The sequence below is a fragment of the Bos indicus x Bos taurus genome, chromosome 13, assembly GCF_003369695.1.
Source record: "Bos indicus x Bos taurus breed Angus x Brahman F1 hybrid chromosome 13, Bos_hybrid_MaternalHap_v2.0, whole genome shotgun sequence".
NCBI classification, from domain to species: domain Eukaryota; kingdom Metazoa; phylum Chordata; class Mammalia; order Artiodactyla; family Bovidae; genus Bos; species Bos indicus x Bos taurus.
Genome location: NC_040088.1, coordinates 63035886 through 63063388, shown reverse-complemented (window position 1 = coordinate 63063388; position 27503 = coordinate 63035886). Strand labels below are relative to the sequence as shown.

The window sequence follows — 27503 nt, the reverse complement described above, 5'->3', positions numbered from 1 at the left end:
GGAGGCGGGGCTTGGGGCTGGTTGAGGCTCTGGTGGGTAGGTGGGTTCAGACCGAGGGGACTACGGGTCGGCGTTGGGCTCAGTGGGCTCGAACAAAGGACTCTCGGCCAGGGACTCGGCGCAGTGCCTTCTGACGGGTAGCTGAGCGGCAGATCGCGGCTTCTCCGCCAACCAGTGCCCTCGCCGCGAGGTCCCAGTCGGCTTTACCTCGGTGCCCCACGGCCGGTCCCGCGGTGGGGGGCCCGGCGCAGCGGCACCTGCTGCTGAGGGACCCCGCGGCCCGCCAAGGTGCTCATGATGGGGCTGATCTTCGCGAAACTATGGAGCCTCTTCTGTAACCAAGGTGAGAAGGATGGAGCTGCGCAACGGCTCGAATCCGAGGCAGAGGGTCTAACCGCTGGAGGGGACAGCTGTCTGGGGGTTAGGACAAGGTAAGGCAGGGCCCTCGGTGGACACAAACGTTCTGAGACGCAGAGAAGCGACTTAGTCAAGGAGGTTGGGTAGAAACTCACTGTTATAGCTTGGAAGAAGGTGCAAGTGATGGTTGCGAGAAACGGAATGATAGTTGCGAGAAATGGAAAGTCAGAACAGGGGGCATTTGGTGTCCTGGGATCCAAACCAAGAATTTGGAAATTTTACCGAAGGAAAGCGGAAAGCAACCTAATGATACCGGGAGACATTTGGAGGGCCTTTTCCTTTTCTAATTAAGTATCCTAAGTCTTGCCCCAGGATGTGTTCGCTCAGAAACCTATCAACTTAAAAAAACGTTACTACTGCTTTGTTTTTCGCCCTGTTCTTTTATCCAGTTCGCCGTCACGTTCTCTGTGATTTCGCCTGCTTTCCCGGACTTGGGAATGAATTGAGATACACGGGTTTCTAGAAATCTTCGTACTAAACCCTTTATTCCTTTCTTCGATATTGAAAAACTCAATGCTTTTGGTTCTGTGGAGGATATTGCGTGTCCGTAATTAGTTTAGAAACTGGTTCTGAGATGTCTAAAAGTTGCAAATACAAACGGCCAAGAAGTTGTAAAACCTGTTCTCAGAGTGAATAAGACGTGATGGCTTCTGAAGAGAATATACCCAGACAAAAGGGCCGGCTATAGGTAAAGTTTTAGGCATTCTTTTAACTGTTATCTCAGTAATTAAAACCATTCTAAAACATACGGGTTTTTTTTGTTTTTTTGTTTTTTTTTTTTGCATTTAGCATCCGAACATAATAAAAGCCAGTGTTTTATGATAGTACCAGTCAATTATTGCTAATGTGATTTATTTTTTCTGTATTTAAGAAGTTAGGAGAATGAAATGACTTTATAGTCACTTGTTCTGTAGATCGATAAGAATACTAAAATATTCTTTTTCAAGGTTACAAGTTAATAAAGATGGATATATGCATACACATATACGTGTGTGTATAAACGCAATTACCGCAGGTTTCAAAGTGGCCAGAGTTTTAATTCCATATGGATATTATCCATAACTTTAATACATTATTTTTTCAGCAGTGTATGTTTTCTAATCCTCATTACATGAATTTACTATGTAAAGCAACATTTTAAGACATATTTAAAAGTATAGAGATTAATAATCACTTGCTATCTTTTCTCATAGTTAAAGAGTTTTCTGTGTGTGATTTGTCCCATCCCCTTTTCTCTCCTTTCTGTTTTATTACTGTGTTTATAATTTTTTTATAGATTTTTTTTGATGTGGACTATTTTTAAAGTCGTTATTGACGTTTTTACAGTATTGCTTCCCTTTTATGTTTGGTCCTGGGGCGTGTGGGACCTTAGCTCCCTGACGAGGGCTTGAACCAGCAGCCTCTGCATTGGAAGGTGAAGTCTTAACCACTGAACCACCAGGAAAGTTCCTGTTTATCATTTTTTTGAGGTTTCTTAATCAAACTAGGTTTCCCTGGTGGCTCAGAGGTTAAAGCGTCTGCCCTCAATGCGGGAGACCTGGGTTCTATCCCTGGGTTGGGAAGATCCCCCGGAGAAGGAAATGGCAACCCACTCCAGTATTCTTGCCTGGAGAATCCCGTGGATGGAGTAGACTATACAGTCCCCGGGGTCGCAAAGAGTCGGACACGACTGAGCGACTTAACTAACTAACTAATCAGACTAGAAGGGAATAAGGTATGAAGAGGGAAAATTCAGATGATGAAAGACATTCAATAGGCTATTTCTACAAGTCATAATTGTTTCATCCTTTTAAATCCCCATTATTATTTAGGAATTTTTCTTTTCCTTTAACTTCCTTGTTTAGAAAATTTAGAACTATGTAATGGTTATTCTGTCATTGTATTCATTCATACAACTAACATTTACTCATAGACCATAAAGCCAGACATGAGATTTAGGCATAGGAGAGACAAAGGTTAAAAATAAACAGAAAAGTTAAGGTAGTTACTCTCAAAGTACTCAAAAAAGATGCAGCATGGTAAATTATTTCACAGATAATGTAATAAAAGCATGGTGATGGTCACCGAGAAGGAAGCAATAAATTTTTTCTCAGGTCGTTCCTAGAAGACATTACAGGAAAAGATATACTTGGACTTTAGTGATAAATAGGTGTTTACGAGGCCTGCTAAGCGGTCTGAGTGGAAGGACTGATATGCAAATAAGAGAGGAATGAGATAGTTGGATAAGTAGTTTTGTTTGGCTGTATCTTAGTTTGCCTGTGGGGGGAGTTAGAGGAGATGAAGTTGGAGAGGTAACCGGGAGAACCAGATCATAGAAGGCCTTGTGTGTAGACCTGCTAGCCATAGAGCCCTTCCAGAGTTTGGTCCTTGTATGTTATCTTTAGAGCAGGGGAATAATATGATCAGATTAGTACTTTAGTTCTGTATTTTTACTTTCTATTTGTATCATCTGACAATCTCAGCATTTTCCATTTTCACATCTATGACACATCAAGTGATACTCAAATCACTCAGTCTTGGTTGCATATTAGAATAATATGCCCAAGGCCCCACCTCAGACCAGTTGAATCAGAAAGGGGAGGAGTGGCCCTGGGCCTCAGTGCCAAGATGACTGGAATATAAAGAGGGAATTGAGGACTGTTTATCTTGCCTTAAATAGTCCTCTCCCTTATCTTTCTTCCAACGTTTGTTTCCTATAGTATTTTAGAGCACCAGGCATCTTCTCATAAATGTGATACCTTTCTGGGAATAAGTATACTAACAGCACGTTTGGCTAAATAAAGCTATGACAAAGTGCATGCTTAATCTCTGTGATTTTTGTGTTTCCTTATTTTAAGCTAGGAGACTGATTACTTCAATGCACTTATCAGTGAAGGAAGTAATCTTTGTGGTGGTTTATGTGTTTTGTACAAGCATACCTCAGAGATAGTCTGAGTTCGGTTCCGGACTACCAGAATAAGGCGAATATTGCAAAAAAGCCAGTTACACAGTTTTTTTGCTTTACCAATGCACATAAAAGTTATGTTTAGGCCATACTGTAGTCTATTAAATGTGCAATAGTATTATGTCTAAAAAACAATGTACAGATCCTAGTTTAATTATTGCTGAAAATTGCTAGCCATCATCTGATAGTGCAGGATTGCCACAAACCTTCAATTTGTAGAAAATGAAATACCTGTGAAGTGCAATAAAATGAGGTTACGCCTGTAGAAAATACCATGTTGATATCTGTCTTTAGATTCACCTCAGAAATTGAGCACTCTTCTTTTTTTTTATTAAACTTTCTTAACTCTCTTAGACCTTGGTCTTTTTTTCTATGTGTTGTCACCACTATACAGTTGGTCATCAGTTATTTCTTATTTTACTCAGAGTTAGGAATGAGTGGAATATGGTTTTAATTGTAGTTCATTTTCAGAACCAAAGAACAGTGACATTTTAATTTCATTAATTCATCATTTCCTTCTCATTGGTTAATTTCCTGCTATCATTTTGAGCAATGATAGCCAATTTGTATGCATTGTTACTGTTCACTTCTGATGGCTTACATCTGATGTCTCCTATTAGTGTTTTGCTCTTAATTCTGGATTTTTTGCTAGTTTGAAACACACCAGACTTAAATTTATCACTATCTGCCCCATTTTCTAAAACCTGCTTTATCCATACCTTCAAATGGTTCAGATTTCTGATCAAATGTCATTCCTCAGAGAGCCCTTTCCTTCCCTGACCACTTTTACCCCAACATTCACTGTCTTTACCCTCCTTGTTTTTCTGAGTAACACTTATCACTCCCTGTAATCATATAAATTTAGTTGTTTACAGTACTTATCTGTTTCAGTAGAAATGAATTCCTTGAGGCATGAACTTTGTCTTGTTTGTTATTGTATCCCCAATACAAAAGAACTTTTGTTCAATTTTTTTTGTTTTGTTTTTCAAACAAAAATTTTATATCAAAGTAATACACTTTTTAAAAAGTTATATAGTTCTGAAGTCTGTAAATGATGTATTAGTCAAATCACATGTTTCTGAATAATATGCATATTCTGGATAACATGGAAATTTTAAACATAGTTTGGGGTTTTTAAAGAATTGAGGTATAATCAACACATAACATTATATTTGTTGCAGGTGTACTGATTATTTGTCTTATTGTGGTAGGAGAGAAATTAGTATTTTTATACCTTTTTCCCTCATTATCCTAGGATAGTATTTTGGGTTAATTTTTGTGACTGTAAAGTTTTGTTACTACTAAGTTGCAATATGCTATAATTATGTTTCCCTTTTTTCTACAGCTTTTCCCCCCCTTGAATAATCACATCTCATTGCCTTAGTTTTTTTTGTGCGTGCTGTGTGCTAAGTCGCTTCAGTTGTGTCTAACTCTTTGTGACCCCATGGACTGTAGCCCCCCAGGCTCCTTTGTCCATGAAATTTTCCAGGCAAGAACAGTAGAGTTTCTACATCACACCTATCATGATCTACTCTTCCTACTCGCCCCCTCAGTATTCCATCCTGCTCTTAGTTGGGCCTGTTTCTCATCTTTGACTGCTTGCTATACTACTATTCTGGACTTGTCTTTGCTACCATTCTAGGAATTTCCTTTGCTTTTCCATTTTATTAGAAATTTCTTTTTTTTCTTATTTCCTGGCTGTACTCCTTGATGAAGTTCATCCTTCAGAAATTTCCTGCAAAGGTGTCCAAAGTGATAATTTTTTGTGTGTGATTCCAAATACCTGAAAATATCTTGGCCTGTCCTCATTTTTGATTTATACTTGGGCTGGATATAGAATTCCAAGTTGGAAAGCATTTCTTTCAGAATTTTGAAGGTATTTTTCATTCTAGGAAATCGGTTTTCTTTCTTCTTAAATTTAGGATTTCTTCCTCTACTAATCTGTAAATCTTATTGGTCATATGGTACTAAATGTCCTTTCCATTTTTCTGTCTTTTGAGTGTGTATGTGTGAGTGCTGGGATATTTCTTTGTCTTCCAATCCTATTGTCTATTTTTAGCTGTTATATTTCTAATTTATAAAAACTTATTATTTGCTAAATGTTACTTTGTTGTTGTTCCTATGTCATTGCTTCACAATGCTATGTCTTCCAAGTGTCTTAGGTTTGTTTCTGTTTCTATTTATTTTCTGTTTCTGTGTATTTACCCTGGAAGCTTTCCCTATAGAACTATTATAAGTAATTCCATTGCATGAATATACCACAGTCTGTTTATTCATTTGCATCATGTTGGGTTGTTAGATTGTTCTAAAGTGGTTTTACTTTTTTTTTTTTTTTTTTTACTTTTACCAGCAACATTTGAGGCTTCTACTTGTTCCATATCTTTACCAACATTTGGTGTTGTCAGTATTTTAATTTTAGCTATTTTGTTGGGTGTGTAATGGTGTCTCATTTTAGTTTTAATTTGCATTTCTCTGATGACTTTAGATGGGGAAACAATGGAAACAGTGGCTGACTTTATTTTTCTGGGCTCCAAAATCACTGCAGATAGTGATTGCAGCCATGAAATTAAAAGATGCTTACTCCTTGGAAGGAAAGTTATGACCAACCTAGACAGCATATTAAAAAGCAGAGACATTACTTTGTCAACAAAGGTCTGTCTAGTCAAGGCTATGGTTTTTCCAGTAGTCATTGTATGGATGTGAGAGTTGGACTATAAAGAAAGCTGAGCACCGAAGAATTGATGCTTTTGAACTGTGGTGTTGGAGAAGACTCTTGAGAGTCCCTTGGACTGCAAGGAAATCCAACCAGTCCATCCTAAAGGAGATCAGTCCTGGGTGTTCATTCGAAGGTCTGATGTTGAAGCTGAAACTCCAGTACTTTGGCCACCTGATACAATGAGCTGACTCACTGGAAAAGACCCTGATGCTGGGAAACATTGAGGGCAGGAGGAGAAGGGGATGACAGAGGATGAAATGGTTGGATGGCATCACCGACTCAATGGACATGGGTTTTGGTGGACTGCAGGAGTTGGTGATGGACAGGGAGGCCTGGCGTGCTGTGGTTCATGGGGTCGCAAAGAGTCAGACACAACTGAGTGACTGAACTGAATTGAAGACTTTTGGGTATTAACACTTCTTTATGTGCTAACTCGGCGAAGGCAATGGCACCCCACTCCAGTACTCTTGCCTGGAAAATCCCATGGATGGAGAAGCCTGGTGGGCTGCCATCTATGGGGTCGCACAGAGTCGGACACGACTGAAGCCACTTAGCAGCAGCAGCAGCAGCTGCATGTGCTAAGTGGCCATTTGTGTACTTTCTTTGCAAAATGTTTGAATCCTCTGCCCTGCCCCTTTTTTGGGGATCAAAAAACTTTTTATTTATCCTGGAATTGTACTTCCCAGGTGGTGCTTGTGGTAAAGAACCCTCCTGCCAATGCAGGAGAGGTAAGAAACATGGGTTCTATCCCTGGGTTGGGAAGATCCCCTGGAGGAGGGCATGGCAACCCACTCTAGTATTCTTACCTGGAGAATCTCGTGGACAGAGGAGCCTGGTGGGCTACAGGTGGACACAACAGAAATGACTTAGCACGCATCCTGGAATTAAGTCTTCTGTCAGATGTGTTTTGTGAATATATCCACCCCTAACCACCCAGCCTATGACTTCTCTCTTCATTTTTTAACTGAGATTTTTGCTGAGTGGAAGTTTTGGTTTTGGTGAAGTCTCATTTCTCTATATATTATTATTTAAGTGATTGTTACTTTCTATGTCCTGCTCCTTTCATCTAGAAGCTTTAGATTTGATGCTTTGGTCTGTAGCCATCTCAGATTGTTTGGGGGTTGGGATTCATTATTTTATTTTATTTTTTTATGTGGATATTTGTCCCAGTAGGATTTGCTGAAGACTTTTTTACCCCAGTTGATTACTTTGGAGTCTTTATTGAAACAGAAATGTTTCTCATTTTTTAGTTACTCAGTGTCTTGACTCTTCCTGACCCAGGAATCCCGCATTGCAGGCAGATTCCTTACCCTCTGAGCCATCTGTTACCTTTAGACTTTCTCTTCTCTTGCAGTGACTTCACAATAACTTTTAAAGCTGGTATTACTCCCACCTTTGTTTTGTTAGATCTTTTCAAAGAAAAGGTTTTCATTTTCTCATTTGTTTCTTTGTTTCTGTTTCACTAATTCTTGTTTTTCATTTCCTCCCATCTACTTTGTTTCCTATCCTCCCCTCCCCTCACCTTCTTAAGGGTTGGGTAGATGCCACTCCAGTATTCTTGCCTAGAGAATCCTGTGGACAGAGGAGCCTGGTGGACTGCTGTCCATAGGGTTGCATAGAGTCGGACACGACTGAAGCAGCTTAGCATGCATGCATGCATTGGAGAAGGAAATGGCAACCCACTCCAGTATCCTTGCCTGGAGAATCCCAGGGACAGAGGAGCCTGGTGGGCTGCTGTCCCTGGGGTCGCACAGAGTCAGACACAACTGAAGCAACTTAGCAGCAGCAGCAGCAGGGTGTCATTGTTTTTATGTCTTTCTCCTTTCATATATAAACATCTTAAAGCTATAAATGTTCCTCTTATGTACTGCCTGGCTTTATTCCACAGATTTTAATATATTATATTGCATTCAGTTTTAAGAGAGGGTAAAATGTTCTCTTATATTGACCCACATTCCTGTTTTTCGTGTTTTGAATTTCCATCTTGCATAATTTCCTTTCAGGCTAAAGGAACTACACTACCATTTTTGTAGTGTGGTTTTACTGGTGAATGAGTTCTCTTAGTTTTCTTTCATCTGCAAATGCCCGTTTTACCTTCATTCCTAAAGTGTATTTTTGCTGAAAATAGCATCTTGAGTGTTTGTTTTTTTTTTAACTTCATAGGCCTGTAATTTCTTAATCTATAAAATATGCAAGGTGGCCCAGGTCAGTATTTTTGTGCATTTTTGGAGACCTGGGTTCCTCAGATTTGCTGTGTAGGTAACACATTTGTTGATGAAGAGGTGGGAGAGAAGGAGCAGATAAAGCTATGGCGTTTATGATTCTGTAATAGTATACTTTGCCAACAAAGGTCCATCTAGTCAAGGCTATGGTTTTTCCAGTGGTCATGTATGGATGTGAGTGTTGGACTGTGAAGAAAGCTGAGTGCCGAAGAATTGATGCTTTTGAACTGTGGTGTTGGAGAAGACTCTTGAGAGTCCCTTGGACTGCAAGGAGATCCAACCAGTCCATTCTGAAGGAGATCAGTCCTGGGATTTCTTTGGAGGGAATGATGCTGAAGCTGAAACTCCAGTACTTTGTCCACCTCATTCGAAGAGTTGACTCATTGGAAAAGACTCTGATGCTGGGAGGGATTGGGAGCAGGAGGAGAAGGGGATGACAGAGGATGAGATGGCTGGATGGCATCATCGACTCAATGGACATGAGTCTGAGTGAACTCCGGGAGTTGGTGATGGACAGGGAGGCCTGGCGTGCTGCGATTCATGGGGTCTCAAAGAGTCAGACACAACTGAGCGACTGAACTGAACTGAATAGTATAATATAGGACAGGGTTTTTAATGGTTCTCCCTTTTGCCCTCTCCAGGAGGCAGGCTGTGTCTCATTGCTCTCCAGGCCTTCAGGTCTCAGGTTGTGACCCCATATCCGCTGACATTTTACTTCCTACCTATTGCAATAATGCAAACTTATTTTCTATACATGCAGTATTTTAAATTTCCAAGTCACTAAATTTTGGCGTGCTGCTGCTGCTGCTGTGTCGCTTCAGTCGTGTCTGACTCTGTGCGACCCCATAGACGGCAGCGTAGGGCATCTTTATTTGTGTAGTTACATAGTTGTTCACATTCTCTGTGAACAACTGTTCTCCTTATATGGCAATTTTAGTGCAGGTATTATGTATCTAGAAGATAGCAATCCCTATTTCATGATATTTAGGTGGCTATCTTTTGTCTTAAGATTAAAAATTGGTCATTTTATATATATTTTTTGGCGTTAGCCCATTTTCATTGTTTAATAGTCTATGCTAAAACTATAAATTCTGTTTGTTATCCTTACAAATTGAGTATATAAAAATTTTTTTAGTTGGATAAAAGGAGAAATTTTTTTGTTGTTTCTTTTTCCTACTTTTTTTTTTAAGTTCTTTTTCATCATATTTTTCCTGTTAGCCATTTTACCCATATTTGTCTACAAGCCAGTGAGCGTACTAATTTTCTTTGAATCCTCATCCTGTATAGTCTTTATGTCTTCCTTGCTGGGGGGTTGGGAGGAGCCAGCTTTTAAGGAAATCCAAGAGAATAAACACCAAAGCCAAGCCCTGTTGAAAAACTTCTGTGCAAATACTTGGTCAAAATTAAACAAAAGCTCTATGATTGAGTATTTTCCTTCATTTAATACAAATAAACCTTCTTTGTGCTGGGCTCACACACCATGAGATGGTCTCTGTGGGCACCGTACTTCATTAGAAATCTCTTCCAGGAGACCAAGCTGCACCTCTACCCTCAACAAAGGTCTGAGAATAATGTTTCCAGTGCTACTCGTTGATGCATCTCCAGAACCCAAATGAGCTGGAAGAGATTTCTAGTGAAGTAGGATGCCCACAGAGACCATCTCACAGTGTGTGACACAGTTCTAACATGTTTGGATTCCTTGTCATTCTGATTGTTATGGCTTAACTCCAGAATTACTTGGTTTTCCACACACAACCATGCCTTTAAAACACACATTCCTTTCCCTAAGCATGGGCAGCCTATTACTCTATGACAACATGTTTTTAAATAAATAATGCTATCCGGAAACATTGGCGAAAAGACAGTAAATCTTAATTTAATTACATATGTAAAGTCCATTTGAAATAAAGAATTTAGTGTTGTCCATGTTATGGTTTGCCCTCTTTAAGCTTAACTAAAAATTGACTTTTTTGGTATTCATGGAGAGTAGTTTGAAGAACTGGAAGATAAGAATATATGGCTTACATATACATGTTGAGGAGAAGTTGCAGTTATAAAAATATACAATTGTATAATTTTCTCCTCATAACTTTAGAAATTTCAGTTTTAGTGAAATGGAAATCTCTACTCCCTGCTCTGTAAATAAAAATGACATTAAAATATTTCAAGTTCATCTCATAGGCAGCAGGTTGCAGTTCAACCTTTGGCATAAATCCTTTCTCACCTTAATTTGAGACTCACTTGAACCATAACTGATATATTTTGAAATTTTTTTTTAGCATACTAGGTAAATAAATAATAAAAGCACATCTGTTTTAGTTAATTATGAAAGGCAAGGGAAATTGTTTTTAATCGAAGCTACTCTACAGGAAATCACTGACAGTTATATAGCTTAGTCTCTTAGTTGATCTTTTGGGTTTCAGTACATAAAATAAGAACTGTCTATGGCTTGTTGATTATGCCTAACCAAAAAGACAGCAGTACAGAATAAACTTCCAGTACAGAACAAACAGATTTTGTGAGCATGAGGGCCCCTTTTTAACATCAGGTAACACCATACACTATGGTAGTTATGATGGTAGTTATGCTTTTGATATGTATTGATGTGAAAATTTGATAGAGCGCTGTGATTCAGTAGCTCCAAGAAACTAACACTTGGTTAGTCTAGACACCCACTGGTGGACGTTTAAAGCAGTGTGTTAAATTTTTCTGCTATGCTAGGGAGAATATGTGTCACTTTCCATATTTTTCTCAGTATTTCTTTGAGAACTGAATTAAGTCTTTGGTCATTGATATGCTCAAGTAGCAGCTAAACACAGCAGAGGCATTTGAAAGGAGGAGAAAGAATTATGGTTGTGCATAGAATACAAACAGCTTTTATTTTATACTTGTTTTTAGTAAATGCTCTTTGAACTTGAGTGTACTCTTATTATATAGATAGTTATAGAGATTTTTCAAAGAAAAGATTTAAAATAAACTTTTGGTTATTTCATGCTTTCAAAAAGCACTTAGCTGTTCTTTTACTAATGGTGCTTTATTATATAGACTCAATTTTCACTTCAGAAGATGTGTCTTAGTTTACCTGAAGGATAGATACACATCCCTTCATCATAAGACAGAGTTGAAATTTTATGTTTTGTCTTAATTGCTAGAATTCCATATCTTTGAGAGGGAAAGGAGTCTGAAAAGGTTAATCTTGATTAACTTTAAGTTAATTAAGCATTTGAAACTTTAATGAAGTTCATACTCCATCTACCTTCAGTGTTTTTCTTTGCTAACAGTTTAAACTCAGGGCTAGTCTTTCAAAATGATGGGTTATTTATGAATTTACCATTACAAGTCTTCAGTACCATAATAGTGATTATAATACAACCGTAAAGCCAAGAGCAGGCATGTTTGCAAATGGCCCTGTGTGTTCTCTTGAATTGCTCAGTAATGATGGTATTATCGTTCCATACCCTTCTCCTGGCAGGAGTACTCAGGTTGAGTGCACCTTTACATTAGTGGCTTCTTCTCCTGTCCGCTAGGGCCACGTGGTCTCCAGATCCTGGGCAGGTGGAGTTTCCAGCTGTCACCAAAGTTTAGGATATCTGTTCCTCCACTAATAAGAGCGCTGCCACTCGTGTACTGTTCTCAGGGACAGAAACAGGGCAACACTTCAAGATCGACTCCATTAGAAATTACGGGATACAAATCAAAAGCCAGAAAAAGAAAAAGAATGACAGTGAGTTAAGATAAGCAAACAAGTTGTGTTTCTTTTTTTAAAAAGTAACTCCTGCCATAGTGAAAATAGCCTTTCCAGAGGACCATGTCGTTTGTCTTGCAGTGCTATAGACAGCGCCCGTGTAGCATGCGGGTCATGAGAAGACAGAGACGTTTTGTGAATTATGGCTCCTCTTTTTGATGGGTGCAGTGTTGATACTATTTGAGTAGATGTATAATCAGAATTTTGACATTCATCAGAGGTTACCAAGAGCATCAGGGATCTGATATGAAATGTAGCAGATTCACTACATATGAGTTGATTATGTGGCTGTTCTTATGGCAACTTCCTTAAGTACCCTGTTGAATTCACTGGTAACTTTTTAAACGTTCTGCCCTGGGAAAGAGGAATCATACATTCTGTATAGGTTAAAAGTCTAGCAAAGATGATATGTAAAGTATTTTCTGAATACTAAGGCAGTTCCCAAATATCTACTACTTAACAGAATAATTAGCTGGGCCTTAAAAATGTGTTATGAAAGAAATGGCACTTCTAACGCAAGGCACCTGAAGGAGGGAACTGAAGAGTTGTTTTTGTATGAAGAGTGGAAACAGTTGAAAAAGCATGAAAAACTCAGTAATTGCTTATTTGTCTGGAAATTAATGGGAGGAAAAAAGTCTGGTTGAAATTATGTGTCTTAAAAAAAAGAAATTATACATCTTATTATATTGACAGGGAATACTGTTCAGTTTTTTTGGATTTTTAAGTGGAAAGAAAAAAATATCTTGGTATGTGTAGGTGGGAAAACATCCGACTGTAAAAACAACTTGACAAAAAACTAATTTGATTGGTAGAGAGGGCAAGCAGTTGTGTACAGCGCTTTTTTTAAAACTTATATTCTAAGTCATACTATCTTGTCAAGATTACTATTTGGGTTTTCCCCCCAAACTAAGTAACAAAGTTCTCTTGTGCCTGCATCTTACCCATCTCCCAGATTCTTTTATAAGAGAGAGAAAATGTCATAACAGATTGCCTCACTTAAGGCAAGTAGTCTTGACATCATAAAGTTTTATTTCTGTCTGTATCTTAATCCAGGAATAAATATCCAGTGAATGATTCTCATTAGTGAGCTACCTAATAATCATTGTTGAAAGCGTGTAATTGAAGTGCGCAGCAGTGTTAAATGTTTCTGGTTTGCTTTCTTTTTGTAGAACACAAAGTAATTATAGTGGGACTGGATAACGCAGGGAAAACCACCATTCTTTATCAATTGTAAGTATGGGTGTTTAATTAAACAGTTTTTATTTTCAATATTGGAGCTAATTTTGTATAATTAATAAGAATGAGATGCCATTATAAGGGGAAAACTTAAACATACAGTTTTGTATTTAGCCAAACACAAAATTTATTAAGCAGTTTTTAAGGTAAATTTGCTGTATGTTTGCTACAATGTTCAAAAACACTCATTTTTTTTCCAGCCTTGAAAGAAAGAATTAATATTAAACTAAAAATAACTGAAGCACACATTTCTGTGAGGGAAGGATGGGATAAAGTACATTTTGCTGAGCTCTTCCCTCTCTGAAGTCCATGTGAATAGAATGATATATTGAAGCTATTATTGCTCTCCTGACTAAATAGCTCAGGAATTGTTTAACATACCCAGACTTGTCAAATCAAAAGAAATGAAGATCGCACCTGAAAATACTGCTTTAGCGGCTTGCAACAAGAGGCTCGAGACTTCCAGAGAAATACATTACTACTTTCAGGATATTTTAACAGCCCATCAATCCACTTGTCAGACTGCCTCCCATTATCCTCTCAGTGCCAGTGCAGTGATCCTTGTTAAACAGTGGGAATGGATCTGTGTCCCAGGCATTTTAACAAATAATTATAAAATACAGTGCTCCATTGTATGCTTCTTGTCTCTTCCCGCCTCATCTTAAGTACCTCAGCTGACAGGTCTCCAGAAATACTTCACTTAAGCAATGCTTAATGTTTTTTTTTCAGCTGCTTTGCTGAAAAGCTACCAACTTATGGCTTGTTGTTTCAGAGTTGAATAACTACTTGTTTTTCTTTAAAACATTCATCCATTGGTCGTTATGTAATTTACTATGCCTTAGCCTTTGGACTTTAGAAATAAACATTTCAGAAACCTGTCATCATTGTTGAAGTAATTTTGCATATAGCTTCAAAAATACATACATTAAACCCAAGGGAGAATTACAAGCTTCTTCCAACATAGTACTGACATATTATAGGCAGATAAATTTTGTTGAATTAATTGATTAATATAGCTTAACTGATGATTATGATAATACACGTGATATGAGCATCATTGTATTTTCATTTGCCCATCGACTGTAGTTTTGGTTAATAGACATCTAGTAATCTTTATGGTTAAGCCAAGTGTTAGCTTTCTCATGTAGACAGTCTTTAAAATGATCTCAAGCCCGTGTAGCTCAGTTGGTAAAGAATCTGTCCACAATGCAGGAGACCCGGGTTTGATCCCTGGGTGGGTAAGATCCCCTGGAGAAGGAAATGGCAACCCACTCCAGTATTCTTGCCTGGAGAATCCCATGGACAGAGCAGCCTGCCAGACTACAATCTGTGGGGTCGCAAGAGTCAGACATGACTTAGTGACTAAACAACCGCCATACTCGAGCCCAGAACAGGATGGCATATCGACTGTAGTTTTAGTTAATAGACATCCAGTAATCTTTATGGCTGAACCAAGTGTCAGTTTTCTCACGTAGACAGTTTTTAAAAAGTGATAGCCTACTTACTATTCATTGGTTACTACTTTACAAGTATAGATGACACAGTCACCTAGAAATTTGCTCTTTCAGCGTAGGGGATTGGTTCTGCTCTAACTGATAAGAGGACATGGGACTATTGGAATTCTGGCCACAAAAATGCCCTCTCACTCCACACAGTTCTGTCCAGATCAAGCCTGTAGTTTATTCTATTAAAAGAACCAAAAAGCATTCCTTCAGTTGTTGTTTGTCTAGGTATTTGTTTGCACAAATGTTCTGCAAGGTTGAACAGTGATTTTGTTGCTAGTGATTACCATCATTGGTGCAAGTAAAAAAGGTTGATTCATATGAAAATACAGAGATAACAGTTGCTTTGGGTTCTCAAGATTTACAAGAGTTTTTATGGTATCTGTCTTTTAACAGCTTAATGAATGAAGTGGTTCATACATCTCCAACCATAGGAAGCAATGTTGAAGAAATAGTTGTGAAGAACACTCATTTTCTTATGTGGGATATTGGTGGTCAAGAGTCACTTCGATCATCCTGGAACACGTATTACTCAAATACAGAGGTATACTGAGGTTACTTCTGAATTTGAATGAGAAGAACCAAAGAGTAAACCCAGAAAACAGATAGGCTATACAGAAGGCATAGTCACAGTTCCCTTTTAATAAGATTCTTTTTCTGTAAGGAATTGGAGGTTTTCAAATTAAAGAGGAAAGGCAAGTCGGGAGAATAATGGGAGCTATTACTAGTGGAATGCTTACTGTTGTCTGGCTCTCTAAATTCATCCTTAGGCTAATACTGTAGTATCTCCATTGCTGGAGGAAGTGGACACCAGGATAAACTATATAACCTTTCCCAGCCTTACAAGAGGCTGTGGGTAGGGGGGAATACAATACTTTAAGCATAATTTAATACAGGATTTTTAAATCACATGAATTGAACATTCACATTTTTGGTGAGATTATATTTTAAATAAAAAGCAGATGATTTGCAAGCCATCCTCCCAGCATTCACTATCACTTATTTCATTATTTGAGTCAACCCAGGAAGCAAATCTGGAATATCTTTTATATTTGTGTTTATTTAATCTTTTTAGAGGCAAATTCTTTAAAAAATAATAAGTGCAGTGCTATTGAGAGAGGTTTATCTTCAGGAATACTAATGCGCAATTGCATCTATAGTTTTTCTTTACAAAGAGGTACACCAAACCAGTTACTTTTTCTGTAATGAAACCTTAAAAATTGACTTTTTTTTTTGAGAAGGAGTTGCAGAGGAGGTGGGAGTATTGATGCAAAGAATTTGTGGTGAATAACTTGTCTTTTAAAATTAAAAAAAAATAATAGCCTGTGTGTATGTGTGTATATATTCTAGTGCAGTGTGTGACTGGTCAAACCATGATGGCATATCATAGATACTTAGCAGTTGTAGTAGTGCTTAATTATTTTTATTTGCAAGGGGAGGATAGGTTGATAAGCTAGTATTTATGGTTATAGGTTAGTTTAGTATATATTTCTACATAACATAGCAAAATAACATTCTGAAACTAAAATGTGTTAGAATAAGGGAAGAACATTTTAATATAGCTGTAATTTCTTCACAGCTCGCAGTTAACTCCAAGTCTGAAAGGAGCAGTTACCTTTGGTGAATAAATCAAAGTTGGTTCCAGCTGATTCATACGTATTGATAACATTCCTAAATGGTAGTTTTTCAATTTGTTAACACAAAAAGACTTCACATTGGTCCAGAGAGACATACATCATTAGTGACTCCACTTACATGAATTGTCCTTAGAAACTATTTCTACAAGAATATCAGAATTACTACAGAGAACTTTTTGACCTTCCGTGTAGCACAGTAGCATAGCACATAGCATTTGCAGCCTTAGATTCTTAGGTAGAGATTTTATCTACATAGTGATTTTTGTTCACTTTGTTCACCCTTCTTATCTTGCTGCTTAAATTCTTTATATGGAGGCATCATTTAAAAGCTGAAATGTCACCATACAGTAAGTTACAGAGTCATTGACTAATTTCTGACACCTTCCGTCTTTAACTTAGGAGAAGGCAATGGCACCCCACTCCAGTACTCTTGCCTGGAAAATCCCATGGACGGAGGAGCCTGGTAGGCTGCAGTCCATGGGGTCGCTAAGAGTTGGATATGACTGAGCGATGTCACTTTGACTTTTCACTTTCATGCATTGGAGAAGGAGATGGCAACCCACTCCAGTGTTCTTGCCTGGAGAATCCCAGGGACGGCGGAGCCTGGTGGGCTGCCGGCTATGGGGTTGCAGAGTCGGACACGACTGAAGCGACTTAGCAGCAGCAGCAGCAGTCCGTCTTTAACTTACAGAGTTACTTCCCCGTATTCTGTCTATTCTGACTTGGCCATATTTCTTACATTTATCCCCTGTTTTTAGATTTCCTTTTATCTCTTTATAAGCTCTTGTTAGTTTGTGCTCGGATTGCTCTATTTGTTTCTTTCCCCTAATTGTAGGGTCATTTGGACAATATGACTCTACCCTTCCTGTGTATTTGACTTATCTTCTATAACCCTCAAAATGTTTAGTCTCATTTCTTTTTCTTCTGTATAAGATGTTCAATTTAGGGGCCGTTTCTCATTGTATCTTATTTTTCTTATCAAAGATGCTTTATTTTGAAAATGTAACATACCTTTCTTTATTTACACCATTATCAATAGCTTTCTCCTGTTAGAGTATTAGTAACATCCAAGTGTGTATATATATTTCCATTTAACACATTTTTCTTGCCCTTCTATTGTTGATATTTTACATTAAATTTTTTTAAGTTTTAGTGTGAGTTATTTAAATTACTGGGACTTTTTTTTAAGACTGTGGCTTTCTTTTTTAAAAACACCTTTTACTACTTGAATTTTAAAATAAATCTTAGTATATATATTAAGGGCATATTATATCTTTAAATATCACTTTTAAAAAATAAACTCCAGCATGGTTTTTATTTGTTGAAGTTGTGAGTTATTTTTCATATTGACATTTGGATTTTACTGCTTGATGTAATTCAGTATAATACAAATTCTTTATGATGAAAAAGACCAGTTTTATAGTGATGATGTTGCCATAGTAGAAAGTACTTCTAGCACTTAGAGTAGTTTTGCAGAAAACATGAACATCTCATTCAATTTTCTTTCTTTTTACTTGTCTTCTAGTTCATCATTCTTGTGGTTGATAGCATTGACAGGGAACGACTAGCTATTACGAAAGAAGAATTATACAGAATGTTGGCTCACGAGGTAAATTTTGAAAACAAACATAAATGGAGTAAGGTATCCAATACTGCTTTTGTGTTTTCACAAAGATTAATGTGCTCTGCTGTTGGTTATTTCTTCGTTAACAAAGTTTTATATATCAAACTGATGAAAGTCGTGAAGTCAAAAAATTTTAATACTTTATCAAACTTAAGAAAACCTTACACATTAATCTGGAGACTGATGCTGTTAATTGAAAACAGTTTTCACAGTTAAAACTACTTGTTCATACCTTAAAAAGTCTGAAAAATTGTGGCAAGAGAATGGAAAATTTAAGATCTTTTCATCTCTGCAGTGTATAATGGGTTACCCTGGTGGCTCGGTGGTAAAGAACCCTTCTGCCAATGCAAGAGGTGAAGGTTAATCTCTGGGTCAGGAAGATCCCCTGGCAGAGGAAATGGCAGCCCAATCCAGTATTCTTGGCTGGAAAATCCCATGGACAAAGGAACCTGGCAGGCTACAATCCATGGGGTCGCTTAATTCTAAATAGTTCATAAATACAAAAGACTTAGAAAGTAAAACATTTATGTAGCTACCACTCAATATATGATGTTAAATACCTTATGAGATCTCTCCAATCTGATTTTCTTCCCTTCTGTCTGAGAGGATCCTGAAAGATTACACCATCCTAAAAGTAGTGAATATTATGCATATTATTACTGTGCACATTATTACTACAATTTTATGTACCCATCAACAACTATATAGTGTTTTACTCTAAGTATATATACCACACTTCATCTGTTCTTGTCTTAATGAACACTAAAGTTACTTCCAGTGTTCCCAGTTCTGCAGTGAACATTAATCAATGAGCTTTGGTTGGACAGATTAATTAGTAGTATTGCCCAACCCTCACCTTCAGTAAGCTCCTTTAAATTCTGGAGAGATTCTGTAGTATACTGTATTGACCTACTAGAATATTGCTCAGATAATTTTAAGTCATTATTTCAGATTCAGGTTTATTTTACTTTTAGTTTGACCCATTTGGCCCAACAACAGAAAAATAACTTTTAATATCTAGCTTATATTAGTTTAATGTGTTTTTTAGAGTGAATCATTAAGTCATGGTTCTTTGAGGTCATTTTTTATTTCAACAAAACTTTTAAATGATTAGTGCCTGATTATTTTAAAGTACAGAGATTTCATTAGAATTGTTCCGTAGGGCCTATTCTACCCTCCTGCTTCATTAGTTTTATTTTGAATTGTGATATTTGATGTATTATAAGTATTTCATTGGGGGAGAATAGATACATGTATATATATAGCTGAGTTCCTTTGCTGTCCACCTGAAACTATCACAGCATTATTAATTGCCTATACTCCAATATAAAATTAAAACATTAATAAAAGATTTCATGTTGATTGCAGGATTTACGGAAGGCCGCAGTCCTTATCTTTGCCAATAAACAGGATATGAAAGGGTGTATGACAGCAGCTGAAATCTCTAAATACCTCACCCTCAGCTCAATTAAGGATCATCCATGGCACATTCAGTCCTGCTGTGCTTTAACAGGAGAAGGGTGAGTGTGTGACTTCTTTCAGATTTCTCGCAAGTGTTTTCCACCAACTTGCTTTCTTATTTGAATCCTTTTCCATTTTTGTTCTTATGGTGTCTCAGGTTGAGTAATTTTACTCAATTGCTACTGTTAAATTACAGTTTAACTAAGTTACCAACAATTTTTTTTTTTGTAACTTTTAGTATAAATGGAATGTTTTACCAAAAAAGGGCAAGAACAAACTTTTGAAGAAAGTTTTTACAATCTAGATTTTCAGTTGTTGTTCATTTCTTGTGTCATTGATTAACTGGGAGAAAACTAATGTAACCGGAATAAAAGAGGAGACGTCAAAGAAATTAAGTCTAAACTCCCAGCTTTCGACAAGAGCGCATCTCTTTCTTATCAGGAGTCATTTTGGGAGGCACACTTGTAAACAATGAACAATTAAGAACAATCCATTCTAATGTATTTCTCCTTTTCTAAGAAAGTACATTTGGACATAGTAGACTGAGGAGAACCCATTGTATTATATATGGCCTACCCAGTTTATTTCTAGGAACTTATTTATCCTCAAATCAAACTGACCTTCTCATTATTTCTCATACTAGAAATAACTTGTAATATAGTAGCTATATGTTGATGTTTGGACCTATACTTGTTAAAGTATACTTATGCTATGCTATGCTAAGTCGCTTCAGTCGTGTCCGACTCTGTGCGACCCCATAGACGGCAGCCCACCAGGCTCTGTTGTCCCTGGGATTCTCCAGGTGAGAACACTGGAGTGGGTTGCCATTTCCTTCTCCAGTGCATGAAAAGAGAAAAGTGAAACTGAAGTCGCTCAGTCGTATCCGACTTTTAGCGACCATGGACTGCAGCCTACCAGGCTCCTCCGTCCATGGCATTTTCCAGGCAAGAGTACTGGAGTGGGGTGCCATTGCCTTCTCCGAAAGTATACTTACAGTAGACTTAAAGGATGCTTTCAGTTTTTAATATATAGTTTTTTTATTTTGAAAAGACTTTTGCTTTCTGTTTCAGGTTATGCCAAGGTCTAGAGTGGATGACCTCCCGGATTGGTGTGAGATAACTTTTTTGCTCGAAAGAGACTCTATTTATTCTGTGACATGAACCTAGTACATTTGGCTGCTAAAGCAGCAGCATGTTTAATTAATTTATAACAACACAAACCTCTGTGAGCAACACTTGAATCAAGTGCAGCTGAACTGGAACATAAAAGATTTTTTCTTAACTTTTTTTTAATGCACTAATCTTCAGTTGGATAAACATAATGTATAACTGTTTTCAGCAACAGAATTCTTCAGACTGCTTATTCTAATTATTCAACGACTGCCTTTTAAGAAATATTTGTCATATGTTTAATGTTTTCTGAAGTATTGTAATGACTGCTCCCTCCCCCTACCAGATAATTACCAGTTGTGGAACTTGTCAGGTACTGTTTGCAAACTTATCTAACACTAAATATTTGCTCCCTCTGTAAACCACTTACTTTTGGACAGAACTTTATTATAGAGAAAGAAATATGCCTAAAAGATATATATTTAAGGAGTGGATGAACATCATGAGACCTGCCTTTTAAATGAGTTGCTTTACCCCACATTATTGCAAGTCATGGAATAATTTTAAGTTTCTATTAGCATCTCAATTAAGAAGGCTGTTTATCTTAGAAGAATTAAGTTCAGTTTTCAGCCTACAAGATGGGATTGGTTTTGGTTAAAAACTAATAATAGTAAAATATTTATTTCAAAGCCCAACTTCAATAGTAAATACTTTGATTAAATATGGTATTTTTAAGAATGTCACATTATTCAACGCATATATAACTATCAGAAATTACTAAAGTATACCAGCACTGAAAATAACAAGGCACTTGAAATATATTTTTACTATCAATTACAAACAACTTTATTATCAGAAAAAAGTTAACTGTTTCATTTGCAAGGGTACCACATCTGCTTTGGGCAATAGCTAAAAAGCAGAATAATAAACAGTTCATTTTATTTCTTAGGATTTCAAATTGTGTGATAGCATCTCTACCACCAGCAGTATATTACTTAAAAAATCCATGTCTTTGCTTAAATCTGTTGTGGTGTAATAGGCTTGAAACGATTAACATTTGTGTAATTATGCCTCGTGTTCTAAAATCTTTTACTAGATTATAGGAAACTGCTGAACTTAAGCGTGGCTTTTAGAATATTACTATGAAACTGAAGTTTAATACACTAACAACTTAAACAAATTTTTGCTAGTTAAAAACTCATAATCTAGCAAAAGTTTATTTTACTGAATAACATTAAAATATTTTTAAGGCAGTGTCTAATATGAACAGTAATCTAAATAGTACATACCTTAAGAGGGGGGGAAAAGTATTGTAGTTTTGCTTCTCTTTATTTCAAATGTGCGCTTTTGCTATAATGAAAGGGATAAAACACATACATAGAGAATAATACTTTATTTTTGCAGTATTCTTTCATTTGGGTCAAAAATAGGATTCAGTGTTCATAAAAATATCAATACCTATTCAAAAGTGATATTTTAATATTTTTACTGTAGGTTGTTTAAATTTTGCTGTTTTCAGGTATACTGGATTTATTATACTTAGTCTAAATAATTTAGTTGAATGTGGTGACATTTTTCTGATTCCTATTTAGTGGTAGTACTCCCTGGAACTGGAAATCACCAGAGGAAAACTCTCTGGGCTTTGGGACCTAGTTGTTCATTAACCTTGTTTTCAACCTTTTTCTTAAGTGATACTGTACCAGGTAGAGGGAAATTTTGTTTTTAATATAATGTATAGTCAGGAACAGGAGAGAAAAGTAGACAAGAATCAACACAGTATGTATGTGGGGTAGAGTAGGGGCAGGAGAAATTATGAAAATCTGTTTACCTAAAGCACACTTGGCCAGAATTTCTATCATGGGTTGTATAGTTTAGCCATGAATACTGGGGATAATTCTCTGAATTCTTTCCTGAGAAAAATCATATTTAATACTCCTGTATTTGTTCTTATTGTGATATCTTTCTTCTTGTATCTAATAAGATTGGCTGGCTCCATTTTCTTCTATCAAATTATATGGTTATTTTTTTATATTACCACATCAGCATTATACTGAAAGTGTTAATAGTCGATTGTATTTTGTCAGACTACTAGTGTAGACTCAAGTTTTCTATTTGATCTTTAAAATACAATTTGTTTTATTTTCTAAATGCTTTAAAAAAATATTTGTTGGTTCTGGATTAGAAATTGTTAGCTGTGTGTTGAAGATGAAATAGATGTCCAGCTAGTTTTGTGCCAACGATTGAGAAAAGTTCAATTAGAAAATTCATGTAAGACTTTTAAAGTTTTTTTTATGGGTTCTCATTAGATATTTCCTCTTATAGTAATATGAAAACTGATTATCCTTTACTCCAAGAGAATGTTTTGACCCAAGCACGTATTTAACATTGAAACATTGATTCTGAAATTTATTGAAAATCAGTCAACTATAAGATACTGTCTGATGAAAAAATGTAAATTGTGATTAGTGCCTTTATCTGAATTTTGAGATAAGTTCTCAATTTTGTATTATACCTGTTCTTTAGAAGTCATAATTGCAGCTCATTATTAATTTAACAATAGTTCAGGTTTCACCCTCCCCGTCAATCCCTTAGTTGCCTAGCAAAATTTCTAATAAGTGGTAGAAGGCAGGGGGACCCACCCATGTTACTTCTGGGAGATTATTCTACATATTTGTTTTTAATTTGAGATAAAGAAACTAAACAAATCTTTGGTTATAACTAAAATGTAACTGTTACCCTTGTAAGTTCAAGGCATTTTTCTTAATTTTGAACATGTTGCATTCTTCCTGTTTAAACCCATCTTTCTTAGCAAAGTCCATTTGAGAACTTTTAGAATTAATAAGCCTTTTTATATGGGAACATAGCTGTGTATTGTTAATGTAATTTAATTCCTTAAAATTTGAAATAGTATATCTATAATCTATTAAATAACACGATTAAGTACACATTTTTGCTTTTAGGTTCTTTGTTAGTATACTTAAAGGTATAATTTTATTCTAGCTTCACTAGAGGAATGATGATAAATTGAAATTTCATTGTTAAAAATTATTTTTTAAATGGATGCTACTCTTGTAACCATAGTCATTTTGATTAAGCATAAATAACTTTCATTATCTTTAGCATAAAGAGAAAACAATTATTTTCCTATGGAAACCAAGAGTGATATAGGCAGTGCTGTAAACATTATTCTCTGAAGAGTGATGGGGAGCCACAAAGCAAAGAAAATTTTAAAACAATAAAAGCTTTATTTTTAAAAAAGTATTTTTGATGTAGTATCTTGGGATGAATTATAAATAGATTTGTCTCTGCCTAGAGTTCATTGAATTCTTAACTATATAAAAGAATACCAGTTGATAAAACATACTGGTATTATACCTAGAATAGATTAATTCCCTTGATATTTATCTTTGAAGACCAACTTTCTGAGCCTAACTATGGCTTTGAATCCAAAACATATTTCATACCTAGTTCAGTTCTAAAGGATCTTTTTTATCTTGTCAGGGTATGGTCACTTCACGATATAGCATGATGGCTTGTAGCTAGTAGAATGTAGGGCTGGCTATCTAAAGAAGTGGATTTGAATCTGTTTGGCTGTGACCTGTGTGACCTTGGACAATTACTGTTGTTCCTGGCCTTCTTACTATTTTTCCCATACTGAAGAAAACTAGAGCAGCAGTGCAACTTTTGGTTTTAAAATTCTGAAAGTTTATATACTACTATTAAAAACTGAAGGAAGAAAAAAACACCCAAAACACAGAAACAAAAAAGAAGCAAACCAGATGGAGGAAGGACATGTAACATGAAATCAAATCTATTATTTGATTCCCACCTTATTATCATTTCGTTTAGTATATCAATACAATCAAATAAGAAAGCAAAGAAACAGCTAGTAACTGCCACTCCACTTAAACTGAGCTAATAGTTAATGAGAATGCAAAAGAGAAAATAAGCCACATATTGCTAAGAAGATATTTAAGCTATTTACAAAACACTATACTAGGAAGTGCTCTCTTCTAGAAAATATCTTGCTTATTTTCCTGGCTTTTACTAATTGGATGGAAGTGGTTAGTTTGTTCAGAGCTTATTGGCTTTAGAGGATTACCCCAAACTCCAGTTCTATGTTGATTTTCCAGTACTGAAAGGATAGTGCAGCCAGGATTGTCAATATTTTACAAATATCATAAATCTGTAAGTAGTTTAGATTCAAAGTCAGTTTTTTCAGTAATGTCTCATCCTTATTCATTTAGCATTACTGTGAAGACTGGCATCTAAAAGCCAGGTCCCCAAAAAGTACTTTTTAAGAGTTTCAGTTAACCAGAGTTATACAGAGAAGGCCAATTAAAAAAACAAAATTTTTTTTAAGCTGCTTTGTATTAAATTCAAGATAGAAAAAATATTGTGTTTCATCACAGACCTAAAATCAGCTTTAAATATATGAAGTCTTGTGAGATGTTTGAGAAATGTTAGAGGTTTAGAAGCATGTGTAGAAACAAAAGTCAAAAAACTTGATAATGTGAGGTTAAAATCTTCAATAGAAAATTTGAATGAAAACAGTGAATTGCCCCCATTCAAAGCACTTAAAACTACTAGAAAATTCAGTCTTACTGTAGAACCAGATGGCCTATATTATTATTTATGTGACCAAAGGATTGAAGACTGATTGGGTTTCTAGAATTTGGGAGTATAGTCACAAAAAGCCCCTTTTGCATTTTTATAAACCAGTAGTCTGCCCCTGCCCCCACCTAGAAATGGAAAAATAATGTGCTATGCATGTCTTCTGGAATTGAAAACAAAATTCTAGAAAAATAGAAATGTTCTCTTGCACAAACTTGTAAAATTTTAATTTAAAAATTACCTCAGTTTTCAGTCCATATGGTGTTGTCCTCCAGTTTGTGTGATGTGGCACCATCCTATTAAAGTCCCCTTCCCCCAAACTGTACTGAAATAGGCAGGTTTCACAGCCAAGGGAGAACATTCCTCAAAGACTGTTTTCTTTTAGTCTAGTTTACCACCAGCAGGACTCATGTGGAGCAGATCCATATACTGTTCATTAAAGCACATGGACAAGTGCTTAGTCAATATTTAATCTGTTTAATTAAAACCAAGTAAGGGAAAGGAAAAACCTTAAAATTTAATTGATTTTTATTATACTGTGAATATATTTCCATCAGTGTTGGTAAGATATCAAATGACTATCAGTTGATGTTGGTTATATATCATTTATTTGTTACCTTTTGGCCATATTCATAAGAGAATATAATCATTTTAATCTTACATTTTCCTTTAGGAAATTCAGGGACTCTACAGCCCCTATTTTGTTCTCTTGGAGTAAACTATTCAGTGTAGTTATGAAAACTTTTCATTTTGATTTTTCTTAAAAGTTGAGCTGCTGTTTCATTAAAAGTGTGAAATAAAATAATGGTTATGATTTTTTTCCATTATGTAATTATTATAAATTTTACCTTATTGATCACTGTACAGAGGATGGTTAAAAAAAACAAAAAATAAAGCTGAGAATCATTGCAGCCTTGCTTTGTGTTAGTTCTGATCAGAATATCATGATTATAATTGCACGTTGCCATCTTAACATAAATTGGTGCTTTAGAGCATGAAAGAGGAAACAGCAGGCCCTATATAATACACTTCTTGCCTCAGAATGTAAAACTACATTAAAGTGTCTGTATATTTATGTTCATTTCTTAAGATTTAAATATAAATTGTTACCCATGAAGCTTCAGGCTTTCTGCAAACACTGTAACAATATATTAGCTAATCAGCTTGGTAAAATGAAGATGGTGTTAATAAGGCCAAAATTATGAATTGGATCTCTCTGGGGGTCCACTGGTATTATACAGAGGAAAAAAATGTCTTTCATGCCACAAACTGTGCTTCTTAATCCCAACCAAACAACTGAGATGTGTGCTATTGGTGCAGTATATAAGCATTCATAGAATTAAAAGAGCAAATTAATTATTTAATGCACTCACATCATCACTTCTTGAAAGTGGTTCAAAACATGTTCTTCTAGTGGTGGGGTTGTTTTAAAGACATGTTTTAACTTTTTAATAGTTTTATTACTGTCGTAAAATGCTTCGATATGTTAAGTTTAGGTTACTGGTACTCATGACTTACTGCTTGCATGCCTACTTATCCAAGTGAAAGGATGCTGTTTGCTCTGGAATGTTCATCTTTTAGACAGGTTTTGGCTCATTTGCAATCATGGTGCAATACAGTGTAACATTGTTTTCAGTCAACAGTTTTATTTTTGTCATAATAAATAATTACTTTTCCAATATGACATGAACCCAGTGTTGTTGTTGTTTTTAAGATAAAATTTAACAGTTTTGCTGCAGGTGATAGAAACTCACCTAAGCAACGTAGAGGAATTTTTATAATTAAAAAAAATGAGGTGCTGGTGCAACTGCTGAGCCCACATGCCACAACTCCTGAACCCCGAGCACCTAGAGCTCATGCTCCACAACTGAGAAGCCACCATAATGAGAAGCCCAGGCGCTGCAACTGGAGAAAGCCTGCACACAGCAACAAAGACCCAGCATAACCAAAAAAACCCAAAACAATGAGGTGGTAGGCTCTCACAGAACCCAAGGTCAGAAATACACTTGGACTTCTAGAACAGCCTGGGACTAGAGACCGAGAAACACTGAGGAGAAACCAAGAGCTTGCCTTTCTCTTACTTTTCTTTCTCAAATCCACTTCTAGATGGGATTTTTCTGTTTCCTAGTCCCATGCCATATAATGTCCAAGTTTATAATAGCTCCCATAGTTTTATCTTTATGAAACGGAGACATTAGATTATCATTGTTGTTCAGTTACTAAGTCATGTCCAACTCTTTGCAACTCTATGGACTGCAGTATACTAGGCTTCCCTG

At 36.2% G+C, this 27503-nt stretch overlaps 1 protein-coding gene across 1 annotated transcript; it reads left to right on the top strand.

The window, feature by feature from the left end:
• On the top strand, window positions 1-26917 carry ARL5B (ADP ribosylation factor like GTPase 5B). The gene is made up of 6 exons (XM_027560004.1): window positions 1-343; window positions 13214-13274; window positions 15179-15326; window positions 17945-18028; window positions 19412-19563; window positions 20575-26917. The coding sequence occupies exons 1-6, from the start codon at window positions 295-297 to the stop codon at window positions 20621-20623; spliced, it is 543 nt and encodes a 180-aa protein (XP_027415805.1). The 5' UTR covers window positions 1-294; the 3' UTR covers window positions 20624-26917.
• Window positions 26918-27503: the final 586 nt, after the last annotated feature.